This window comes from Lepus europaeus, chromosome 8 (genome assembly GCF_033115175.1).
Source record: "Lepus europaeus isolate LE1 chromosome 8, mLepTim1.pri, whole genome shotgun sequence".
In the NCBI taxonomy this organism is placed as follows: domain Eukaryota; kingdom Metazoa; phylum Chordata; class Mammalia; order Lagomorpha; family Leporidae; genus Lepus; species Lepus europaeus.
Window position 1 is genome coordinate 102,281,365 of NC_084834.1, and position 12,563 is coordinate 102,293,927.

The 12,563-nt window shown below is 46.5% G+C and overlaps 1 protein-coding gene across 1 annotated transcript; it reads right to left on the reverse strand.

The window, feature by feature from the left end:
* Nucleotides 1–2,978: 2,978 nt before the first annotated feature.
* Nucleotides 2,979–12,024, reverse strand: ODAPH (odontogenesis associated phosphoprotein). Its single transcript, XM_062199213.1, has 2 exons — nt 11,935–12,024; nt 2,979–3,413 (listed from the first exon to the last, which is right to left on the reverse strand). The coding sequence occupies exons 1-2, from the start codon at nt 11,996–11,998 to the stop codon at nt 3,073–3,075; spliced, it is 405 nt and encodes a 134-aa protein (XP_062055197.1). The 5' UTR covers nt 11,999–12,024; the 3' UTR covers nt 2,979–3,072.
* Between the last annotated feature and the right edge of the window lie 539 nt (nt 12,025–12,563).

Sequence of the window (12,563 nt, forward strand, 5' to 3'; positions counted from 1 at the left end):
GGATAGGCAAATTCGTATAGGTCCGTACTAAAAAATACTTGAGGAACTTCTGCTAGATCTGCCGTACAACAAGTCAACAGAATATTCAAATGCCTATTTGCTAAACAAGACATAATTGTAATTAGTGTATATTTATTGGATTTCTTTTTAGTATATGAATTTTTTCAACTGATACACAACATATATAGTAAAATACATAAATGTTAACCACATAGTGTGATAAATATGTACACCCATGTACCTGCCACACAGATCAAGCAACATATGGGTGGCTTCTGGCTCCCTCCAGGCTTCCTCTTGCCCTTTCTCTGCCAGTTACCACCTCTGACTCTGTCACCACGGGTGGGTTTAACCTGTTCCTGAGTTTTGCATCCACAGAGTCATACTATATGTATTCTGTGTCTGGCTTCCTCCAGAGTGAAATCTGTCAGACTCATCTATGTCCTCGTGCCCAGCAGGAAGCCACTGTTTTCCATTGCTGTGTGGCATTCCCATGTGGGAAACCAAACCAAGCCATCTGTTCTGCTACTGCTGCACATCTGTGTGATTTTCGGGTTAGAGCTCTCACCATGTTCAGTGGGTTCTGGGAGTGGCCAAGATGTGGAGCGCTGCTTGCCCCACACAAGCAGGCTCAGGTCTGGCTCCTCTTTAGCCCCTCCATCCTTCATCTGTTTCTCTGCTGTTGAGAAAAAAGCCTGGAGTTGCCTGTAAGAATCTGACATCTGTCTGCATTTTATTGTAAAAAGAAGTCAAATATTCTCTGTGCTTAAAAACATCATATTTCTCTGTTCTCTTTTTTAAAGATTTATTTATTTATTTGAAAGGTAGAATTACAGGGAGAGAGGGAGAAGGAGAGCTAGAAGGAGAGAGGTCAGTCTTCAGTCTGTTGGTTCACTTCCCAAATGGCTGCAATAGCCAGGTCTGGGCCAGGCTGAAGCCAGGAGTCTGGAACTGCATCTGGGTCTCCCACATGGATGACAGGGGCCCAAGAATTTTGGCCATCCTCTGCTGTCTTCCCAGGCGCATTAGAAGGGAGCTGGATTGGAAGTGGAGCAACTGGGACTGGAATTGGCACTCATATGGGATGCCGGCCTTTCAGGTGGTGGCTTAACATGCTGAGCCTCTTTGTGTTTACTTATGTGTAAAAGTAACTGAGCATTGTAATCCTGCATTTTTTTAAAACCAGAGCCAACTTTTCTTATGGAGTTGTTCTGGGAGTTTGGCGTTACCACTATCAAAATTGGACATTTCCATTACTGGTTCACTTCTGTCCCCTGAAATTCGTATGTTGAAGTCCTAACCCCCAGTACCTTGGAATGTGATTGTATTTGGAAATGGCTTTTAATGGGGGTGACTAAATTAAAATGAATCCATCAATTAGTGGACCCTAATTCACTCTGACTGGGTGTCCTTGTAAGAAGAGGAAATTTGGTCCCACAAGGGGGACATCAGCACATGGGCATCTGCAAGGCCAGGAGAGAGGACTCAGGAAACCAGCACTGGTGGCACCCTGATCCTGGACTTTGAGACTCCAGGACTGTGAGAAGAGACATTCCTGGTATTTAAGCTACCCCGTCTGTCCTACTTCGTACGACAGCGCTGGCAAACTAGCAGACCTCCTCAAATAGATTCCCAAATGTAAAAACATTTGACCTCCTTTAAAATTTTCATTTTCAATCAGGAACTTAGCAAGCCCCACTGCTGACAGTGACTTAAATGTGCCACAGGGGCTGGCGCTGTGGGTAAAGCCGCCGCCTGCAGTGCTGGCAACCCATATGGATCAGAAGTAAAGCAGCCAGGATTTGAACTGGCGCCCATATGGGTTGCCGGCACTGAAGGCCGGGGCTTTAACCCGCTATGCCGGCCCCTCTGGAGTTGTTTTGTAAGATTCTTCCTAAGAAGCTCTATTGGAGGAGGCTGCTTTCTACAATAGCTCAATAGCTGCAGTGATGAGTGATAAAGCTGCTAATTAACCATTGATTTGTCTTAGTTTACCTGATGTCTGCAATTGCCCATAAGGAACAAGATTTCAGAACTGTTAAGTTTTTTTTTTTTTTTTTTTAAGATTTATTTATTTGTTTGAAAGGCAGAATTACAGAGAGGCCAAGGCAGAAAGAGGGGGAGGGGAGGGAGGAGAGAGATCTTCTATCTGCTGGTTCACTCCCCAAATGGCTGCAATGGCCAGAGCTGAACTAATCCAAAGTCAGGAGCCAGGAGCTTCTTCTGGGTCTCCAATGCAGTTGCGGGGTCCCAAGGACTTGGGCCATCTTCTGCTGCTTTCCCAGGCCATAGCAGATAGCTGGATTGGAAGTGGAGCAGCCGGATCTCGAACCAGCACCCATATGGGATGCTGGCGCTTTAGGCCAGGGCATTAACCTGCTGTGCCAGCCCCTTCTTTGTGTCTTGTTTTTTCTTTGTAGCAGCAGCCATAGCAGCAGCAGTAACTTCTGCATATAGTTCTTGAGCAGCACAAGTGTAAGCCACCGGGCACATATGTAAAACCAAAATTGTGTTGTCACAGGCAAGATGAGTGGCATGAAAGGGAGGTTGTAGGAGGAGAGGCCAAACTAATAACCACTGAATGCAACCTGTGGACTTTTTGCTCATACTATCCCAAAAATACAAGGTTCCCAAAGTCAAATGAACACTGATGTCTTCAGAGTTCCAGAGGTGCCAGCACATCCAGGTAACATTAATTAGGCTTTTGAGCCTGGTACCATGTGACAGCTTGAGGAGAATTTTATCATTTAGTTAGTGTCTAGATGACAACAACAGGAGAAACAGTGAGAGATTTCCATCATTTGTATGAGTTGCTTAAAAAGTTAACATTAAAGATTGCAGTGAAAATAAATGTTGTTAGGGTTAGATCATTTAATTTGTATCTTCAATATATTATCTATAGTCAGACTCTCCCAAACTTTTTCTTTGGCCTGACTGTGTGATTTCTGTGAAAGCTCACTTTGCAGATGCACCTCGCTCTGACCAAGAGAACAATTTCTGACCAGCGGTGTCTAGGAAACTTAGTCTTCAAATCTACTCCTTCTTGTCAGGAAAGAGTGGCGATCTTCTCACCTAGTCTGAGGCACTGGCTTCCCTCTCCTCTCTGCTTTCTTCAGATGAGCTATCGCTATAAAGTCTTGTCCTGGGGAAATTGTTAGGAGGAAGGCGACCGTGCGGCCCGTAAAATGGCTGGAATACAAAACGGTGGTTGCACTTGGGAGGGAAGAAAGGTCTGTTTGGAAACCCAAGGTGGACTCCGGGCCTTCTTCCGGGAAAGTTGTGGAAGGGACACCTGGGTGTCCTAGTGATGAGCTGCACCCTGGTGGCTGGGGCCCTCGTGGTGGGCGAGGGGGTAAGAGTGAAGATCTGACAGTCTGTAGGGGCCACTGCGGGAGGGATGGCAACCTCTTGTCCTGTGGGGAGGAAAAGGCAAGTCAGCAAACGGTCACCAGGTAACAGGAGCAGAAGGGAGGCAAGTACTTCAGGGGGGTGGCAGGGGAGGAAGATGGGAAGGGAGACATAGGGAGATCTCAGAGCATGTCTGAAAACACTTCCAGGGCTCAGTAGAATGAAAGGTGGACACGCCTAATGTCCCAGGATTTCCACTCTGAGGAATTCACCCCAGGGAACTCTGTGCATATGTCAAAAAGACTAACGCATGGACGTTCATAGCAGTCTCACGCAAAACAGCCTGAATCTGGGAACACCCAGGGTCCTTCCACAGGAAAATGCGGACACAGACTGTGTATTCATACAGTGAAACTGAGCAACACAAAGGAAGGACTACGTAACAGCATGCATGAATCCCATGCATGCTCTCTTGAGCAGAAGAGGTTAGATGCAAAAGAATTCATACTACACAAAAACATATATACTGTAGGACTCCACTTATATGGAGTTCAAAAACAAGCACAATCTATAGTTAAGGGGCTGTCATTGTGATGCAGTGGGTTAAGCCACCACCTGTAATGTCAGCAATCCATATGAGTGCCAGTTTAAGTCCTGGCTACTCCCCATTCAGCTCCCTACTAATGCACCTGAGAAAGCAGTGGAAGATAGCCCAAGTGCTTGGGTCCCTGTATCCATGTGGAAGAACTCAGTGGAGTTCCAGGCTCCTGGCTTCAGCCTAGTCCAGTCCCAGCCACTGTGGCCTCTCTCTCTCTATCTCTCTCTGTCTCTTTTCCTCTCTCTCTCTCCCTTCCTCTCCTCTCTGCCTCCCCCTCTTTCTCTGTAATTCTGCTTTTCAAATAAACCTTCAAAAATTATATATATATATAATATATATAATATATATAATATATATAATATATATAATAAAAAAGTTACAGTGATACTTGACTTAGGGTTGAAGAAGTTGTTAATTAGTGGAAAGAGTAACCAGGGAACTCTAGAAATGTTCTTATCTTGATCTGGGTGGTTGTTACATGGATGTAGAGATAAGAGGGTGCTTCAGAAAGTTGACAAATGGAACTCAAATGTAGGGTAATTTATTTTGACTCCCAAAATGTGGAAATCCATACGTAGTTTTTTCATGACATGTTTTCCATGCACTTCTTTTAGACTTTATTGATATATTTACTTGAGAGTCAGAGAAACAGAGACAGACAGACAGAGCTCCCATCTGCTGGTTCATTTGCCAAATGCCTGCAACAGTGGGGCTGGGCTAACTGAAGCCGGGAGCTAGGAACCAGGAGCCATCCAAGTCTCCCATGTGGATAGCAGGGACCCATCACTGTTCCCTCCCAGAGTGTACATTAGCAGGAAGCTTGAATTGGAAGCAGAGCTGAGACTCGAATCGAGGCACTCTGATATGGGATGTGGGCATCCCTACTGGCATCATAACTTCTAGGTCAAACGCCTGCATCTTATGAACTATTTGAAGATCTCCTGTGTATACACACACATATCTACATCTATATACATATATATGTATGAGGGTACTTCTAAACATTTGTGAAAAATGAAATTAAAAAATAAATTTAGTAAAAAAAACCTTGAAGTCATGCATAGATCTTCATAATATCCATTTGCCATGAACTTTTTGAAGATCTTTTGTGTATACACATAAATGTTTATACATATACAGACATGTATATTACTATGTAAAATGTAGTCAAGCTGTGCCTTTAAGATTTGTGGATATGGGGTAGGCATTGTGGCACAGCAGGTAAAGCTGCCTTCTGCAGTGTTGGCATCACATATGAGTGCTGGTTCCAGTCCCGGCTGCTCCATTTCCATTCCAGCTCTCTGCTAATATGCCTGGGAAAGCAGCAGAAGATGGCCCAGGTCCTTGGGTCCCTGCACCCATGTAGGAAGCCTGGAAGAAGCTCCAGGCTTCTGACTTTGGATTGGCCCAGCTCCATTGGGGAGTGAACCAGCAGATGGAAGACCTCTCTTTGCCTCTGCCTCTCTATAACTCTGCCTTTCAAATAAATAAATCTTTAAAAAATGATTTGTGGATTTTGTGTCCATATTATAACTAAATAAAAGTCAATGGAAGACAGTGTTTACAAAATAAAAGTGACCTCCACCAAAGGCCATCACTGTGACAGTTCTGCCTCACTTGGGTGAGGAGGGACATTGATCCTGAGAGAAGTGGGAGGCATCCAAGTGCAGCAGGGAAGAGAGTGCTGAAGACCAGGATGCAATTCATTTTGGAGAAGAAATTTGGCATAAAAAAAAACTGAGGTCAAGTTCAAGTGTTGCACTGGCTGTGAAAAAGTAAACTTTGCTTTAGAAAAGTGTTCCTTCACGCCTTAGAGGATTACCAGAATGGGCCTGCACAGAGCTGCCCGGTGTGAATGACGGAAAAATGCGCTTCCCTTAGGCAGTTGAGAACATGATTCCCTTCTCTTCTAGGACACCTGGTTTCAGGTTTCTTGCTCAGTACTTGCCCATGCCCCCAGTCCCTTCCAGGTGTTCTAGTTCATGCACAGCCCCTGGGAAGGGCAGCCCTGCACACTTTCCACTGCAAAGCTGGTTAGACTGCTGACGGACCCTCGGTGATTGGTCAGTGGCCAGTGAGGTTCTCATGTGAGAGTCAGTGGACAAGGGGAACAGAAGGTGTCGGCTGCAGGCTGGAGAGTCTGAGTTTGGCCTCTTAGATGTGGAGAAAGCAGAGAAGCTAGGCTGACGTAAAATCAGTGGAATGGGGACAGCCTCTGAGACGGAAAGACGAGAGACTGGGGGGGCAATGGAGTGATGAGGGGAGTAACCTCTGTTCTGCTTGGAGAGATCCTTATAAAAGTCACCCCACCTCCAGCTCTACTTTCCTTGAAAGCTACTTTGAATGAGCATCTATTTGAAATACTAACCCCATACCCACTCAGACTACTGGGTGTCAAAATCCCATGACTGAAATTAGATCAAGACGCTTTGAGCCACAAAAGATGATTCACTCCCACATTACTCATTGTTTCTGATAAGTTCTGAACTTGTGTAACATGAAAAATTTCTGCCCAGAACCTCGTCACTGTGGGAGAAGCCAGCCTCGTCTTGAACCCATCTTAACATTTTGCTGTCAGATCAGGCTTGGCTAGGCCTTGCGCTCTGTGAAGCTCTACTCCGTATGCTCATCTCAGCTCCTGAAACCTGAGGCTACCCTCCAAAGCCTCCTCTGACAGTTGGGTGTGAGAGCCGGGCAGTTTTTCTCCCAGGCTCTGGGATGTCCAGTAGTGTTAAGAGCTCTCTTTTGGAAATTTCCAAGGGCTCAAGGTCAAGGAGAAACTGGCTCCAGTCACCACATAAAATACATCCCTCCAGCAAACCAGACACATGGGGATTGTGTCAGGTCACTGATTGTCTAGCACTGCTGTTTTAAATTTGGGAGCCACAGGGCTTGGTTTGGGAAACTGCCACACCTTACACAATTCAGGCCTTAGATCTGAGTAACAGGGGCGTACCGTTCATGGTCTCTACCTTTGGCTGAGTTGACACCGCTCAGCAGTTCTTTTGTTTATCTTTGTTCTGCTCTGTTCCCATGGTCTTCTAAGCCTTTGCTGTCCCCTCCCATCCCCATTCAAACTTCTCAGTTATCTTCGTTCATTTGGGGAGTTCTCACTGAAGTTCTGACTCCCTTTCTTAGTAGATTATTGAGCTCTTTCATGGAGAAAGTTGAGATGCTCTGCCATGAACTTCTTTGGTCCCAACTTTTTTTCTTTAAAGAAAAGTCTACACAAGGACTGATTCCATTTTTTTCTGTACCTGTTTAATCCATTAGAAGCTGACACTGCCTCCTCCACTGTACAAAAGCTGCTTTGGCCAAAGTTATCAGTGGTCCTGGGTGGATATATATGCACACATACACATATACATATACATGTACATATATATACATACATATTCTCTCTCTCTCTCTCTATATATATATATATGTATATATGATACAGAGACAGATGGAGAAAGGTCTTCCATCCACTAGTTCACTCCCCATGTGCCTGCAACAGATGGGACCGGGTCAGGCTGAAGGGAGGATGCTGGAACTCAATCCAGGTCTCCGATATGGGTGGAAGGAACACAAGGACTTGAAGCATCATCTGCTGCCTCCCAGGGTTGGCATTTTTTAAAAAAATATTGTTTTTTGGCCGGCGCCGCGGCTCACTAGGCTAATCCTCCGCCTTGCGGCGCCGGCACACTGGGTTCTAGTCCTGGTCGGGGCACCAATCGTGTCCCGGTTGCCCCTCTTCCAGGCCAGCTCTCTGCTGTGGCTAGGGAGTGCAGTGGAGGATGGCCCAAGTCCTTGGGCCCTGCACCCCATGGGAGACCAGGATAAGCACCTGGCTCCTGTCATCGGATCGGCGCGGTGCGCCGGCCGCAGCGCGCCTACCGCGGCGTCCATTGAAGGGTGAACCAACGGCAAAAGGAAGACCTTCCTCTCTGTCTCTCTCTCTCACTGTCCACTCTGCCTGTCAAAAATTAAAAAAAATATATATTGTTTTCATGTTATCTGAAAGGCAGAGAGAAGGAGAGCTTGAGATATAGAGACAGATAGAGGAAGATCTTCTAGTGTTAAGCATCTAAAAAGTTGTTCCAGAGGCCTAGAGTACCACTGCCTGCCCTGTTTGCAAGACCAACTCCTCTCCAGACTCCAAGTCTCTTATCCGCAGGGACTCCTTCCCCATCTGAAGGTGGATTAAGGCTCCTTGCAGTGTTTCGAGGGCTTCTGATGAGTCCCCTTTCACAGCACACCACTGACCATCTTGTAGACTACCGTCTTCTCGTCCCAAGCACAGTGCCCAGGTAGAACTGAATTGATTCAGAGAGATCTCAGTTTCTGTAATTGTAAAAGTTACCATGTCTCTACCTCTTGGGGATAGTGGGATGATTTTTGTGTTATTTATTTATTTGAAAGGCAGACTGACAGAGAGGAAGAGCTGGTTCACTCCCCAGGTGGCTGCAATGGCCAGATTGAAACCAGGAACCTGGAACTCCATCCACTTCTCCCACATGGATGCAGGGTCTCAAGGACTTGGGCGGTCTTCCTCTGCCTTCCCAGGTACATTAGCAGGGAGCTGGATCAGAAGCAGAGCAGCTGGGACTCATACTGACACTCACATGGAATGCCAGCTTTGCAAGGCAGTGGCTTAACCTGCTGTGCCACAACTATGCAGGAGAGAGAAGGAGAGCTTGAGATGGAGAGACAGAGACAGATAGAGGAAGGTCTTCTGGTCTTAGGCATCTAAAAACAGGGACTGTTGCTCCGCTGGTCACTGCCTGTATCCCCAGCATCTAGCACAGGCCCCTGCCTTGGCACACAGTGGTGCTCGTTGAGTATTTGATGGATTCAGTGACGAACAGGCAAAAGTGGAATGTTCTGTATATATTTTTGTGGATCTCAGTGAATGTTGTTGAATTCCAACCCCAGAAAATTTTCCTTAACAGTTTATTTTAAAGATTAGAGTATAGGGGCTGACGTGTTGCAGAGGATTAAGCTGCCACCCGTGATGCTGGTATCCCATATGAGCTCTGGTTCAAGTCGCTGCTGCCCCACTTCCAATCCAGCTCCCTGCTAACACTCCTGGAAAAGCAGAAGATGGTCCAAGTGTTTGAGTCTCTGTGAGCCATATAGGAATCCCGAATGGAGTTCTGAGCTCCTGGCTTCTGCCTGGCCCTGCCCCAGCCATTGTGGCCATTTGGGGAGTGAAATCAATGGATGGAAGACCTCTCTGTCTCTCCTTCTCTTTCTGTAACTCTGCTTTTCAAATAAGTAAATAAATCTTTTTTAAAAAAATTAGAGTATAATTAAAAAGCGAGCCAAAATATCTCTTGGAATTTAGATATATTTTAAGTGGCTTTATTATAGTCTAAACATGAAATTCATGACATACCAACAGTCAGTCCTTCTAGCAAAAAGGGCACTGATGTGAAGAATTTTTTTTTTATAATTACCTGTAGTCTGTGGTTATTTGGGCAGACAGTAGCTGGTTGTAGTGAGCTACACTGATATTAAGAAACGTAAGCTTTATGTTTGATGTTTAAGGATGCACGGAGTCTTAGAAAACATCTCAAATTTCAGAATTGAGCCAGAAGGAAATACATTTAAATCCCGTGGTTAATTTACTCATAGTAACTGTAACTGCACTGATTTTGTACAATCACAGAATGACTGTCTCGGTGCTGTTCAGTCATCCCAGCAATGTGCAGGTTGCTATCTCAGGGGCTGTGCCGGAGGCAGAGAAGTTAATGATGATAAAGATAAACGTGGACTATGGACCAGGACCTCAGGGCAGAAGGCAGCCTGGGTGATGTGCCAGTAGCTGCAAGTGCACAAAGGTGACAGAGAAATTGTAATGTAAAATTTACATATTTTAGGAAAGGCTTTGCAGAAGCAAGACTATGGTGGCATTGAAATGTTAGGACTTGAAGCAGAATTGCAACACACAAAGGTGACAGCAGGGAGAGAGGGCAGCGCAGCTGCTTCACAGAGGAGAGAGAGAGAGGTGGACGAGGGTGGGGAGCCGCTCACGACCCTGACTGGCAGACTCAGGATATGTGTAAGTGAGCAGCGGCCGGGACCTGAGCTGCTGGGCCAGACTGAAGCTGCATTTGATGGATCTCAGGCGACTGTGGGAGAAGAATGAGCCAAATTCAAGAAATCAAGTCTCAAGTTTCAATTCATGTTTTGTATATGTGAATAGAGGAAATCTCTCATTCCATCATAACTTGTTTAGCTATGCAGCTACAAAGCCTTCTGGAAAGTGCAGAAGGCCCATGTTTGTACATTCCCGTAGACTAGAAAGAAGCAAGCCAGTGTTGTGGTGCAGTGGGTTAAGATACTGCCCGTGATGCCGGCATCCCATATAGGAGTGTGGGTCCAAGTCCTGGCACTGCTCCAATTCTGATCCGGATCGCTGGTAATGCACCTTGGAAAGCAGCTCAGGATGGCCCAAGAGCTTGGGCCCCTGCACCCATGTGGAAAACTCTGATGGAGTTACTGGCTACTGGCTTTGGCCTGGCCTAGCCTTGATCTTTGCAGCCATTTAGGGGGTGAACCAATGGATGGAATCTCTCTCTCTCTCTCGCCTTTTCTCTGATGTTCTGTCTTTCCAATAAATAAATAAATCTTTAAAAAAAATTGGAAAGAAGTTGGCAGGAGGTCAGTCTTGTTTATGATGCCTCTTTTATTTTCATTTTTTATTTATGTGAGAAACAGAGAGAAGAATGCTCCCAGTTGCTGGTTCTTTCTCCAAATGCCTATAAGAGGCCCGACTAGGTGGGGGCTGGGCCAAGGCAGAAGCCAGGAACCTGGAATGAAATCCAGATCCCCCACATGAGTAAGAGGAACCCAATTACTTGAGTTATCACCACTGCCCCCCAAGATCTGCATTAGCAGGAAGCTGGCATCAGGAGCCTGACTGGTAGTCAAACCCAGGCACTCCTGGGATGTGGTCTCAACGCTAGGCCAAGCAAGCATCTGCCCCATATAATGCCTCCTTGTGATGTCACTTTCAGCAGGTGATGATTGGGGGAGCCTTGCTTTGGAATTTGGGGGCAGGTGTTGTTTATAAGCTACACCTCCTCATCTCCTGATGGCTGGAGTTGGTGGAGAGGTTGGATAAGGGGATCTCTGGGTGCCCCATGACCAGCTCTTGTCCCCTCTCTGATCTGTCATGGGTTTGCTGGCTGCAAGCAGGGAAGTTGCTGGGGGATTCCAAGGGTCTTACTGAGCCCCTGAACACCCCCTGGGGGTGTGAACCGGCAGAAGGGCTGCATTTGACCCCAGAGACTTCTAGCTGCTGTTCTGTAACTGAGGAAAACTGAAAAAGATGCCAGGCCCAGTCCCCGCCAGAATCTCCTTCACCTTTTTTTTTTGCTTTCTGCTTCCTTCCTTACCCTTTTCTTACCTCTCCCTAGGCGTTTGCAAACCAATTCTAAGGCACAAGCCACCTGGAAATTAGGTAGTGGGGGAAAGGAAATGGGAACAATGAGGAAGTTAACCCAATACAACCCTGAAGAAAGAGTGCCAAGACACTGCTTAGCAGGTGAAGTTAATTAAATGGATAGAGACTAAGCACCAACCACGTGCAAATCCTTGTGTTGCACGAGATCTATAACAGCAGACAGGGCTGTAATTCAAGGTCAAGGCTGTTAGCAGTGTATAGTAATAACTGGTGCTGTTGTAAAATGTTCTAGCTGGAAGAGTTTCTTCAGCTTTGCGAGCTCACCCAGTCTTCACAATCCCACGAAAGTGAATTTTATTAATTGTGGCCCTTCCTGTGAGAGAGTCCCGATGTCTACAGCCACAGACTTGGTGCTGAGTCTGCGCCAAGGTCTTCGGGTGAGAAAATCCAATCTCCATCTCTCTAACCACACTGGCCGATGGAGGCCTTGGATGTGTATTTCGGGTTCATAGGAGTGTGTAATCCTGGAGCCGATTTTGTCTCTCCACACAATGCAGGAGTTTGCAGACCCCCCAGTGATATATGAAGTCCTTACCTTCTGCCACAGTGACCGCCAACCAGCAGACCAGGAGCCAGGAGAAGTTGGGGCTGCAAGCCATGGCTTCCACCCTGTGCCAGCACTGCCTTGAACTCCACGTTGCTTTAAAGGGGAACGGGTAAGTCCCAGCAGCGTGACTCAGGTCATTTGCATAGTGGGCCACAGCGTTAGGGTTTGCCAGGGCTTGCAGTGAGGGGCACAGAATCAGCAAGGAAATACCAGACAGTATTTGTCAACCAGAAGCTTCTGGTAATGACAGCAAACATCACTCAGCTCGCCTTGCGGTCGGATTTTGGATCACCACACCCTCACTATCCTTTTAATCTCTCAATTCTCCCTCTTTGGTGCTTTCTCTGTGCTTGTTCGTGTGTGTGTGTGTGTGTGTGTCTTCTGAAAGACAAAGAAGCTGTCTGGGAAATACTCGCCGCTCTGTGTGTCCGACTCATTTAAAAAAACATCCAGGAGGGGGCGCCCTCCCCAGAGGCTTCCTCCCCCAGTGGTTTGCAGGGGCTGGGCTCCGTTTCTGCTTTTGTCCAGGAGACCAAGGCAGGTGACAGTGTCAGAAAACTCTCTTTCTAAGTGGCCATTGCCTGGGAGCATTTGGGAGAGTGACTCTGTGAGTTGTT

Coding starts and splice junctions, on each gene's coding strand:
- ODAPH (XM_062199213.1), bottom strand. CDS start 11,998: ATGGCTTGCAGCCCCAACTTCTCCTGGCTCCTGGTCTGCTGGTTGGCG. Junction 3,414..11,934: donor GGCGGTCACTGTGGCAGAAG/GTAAGGACTTCA, acceptor TCCTCCCCACAG/GACAAGAGGTTGCCATCCCT.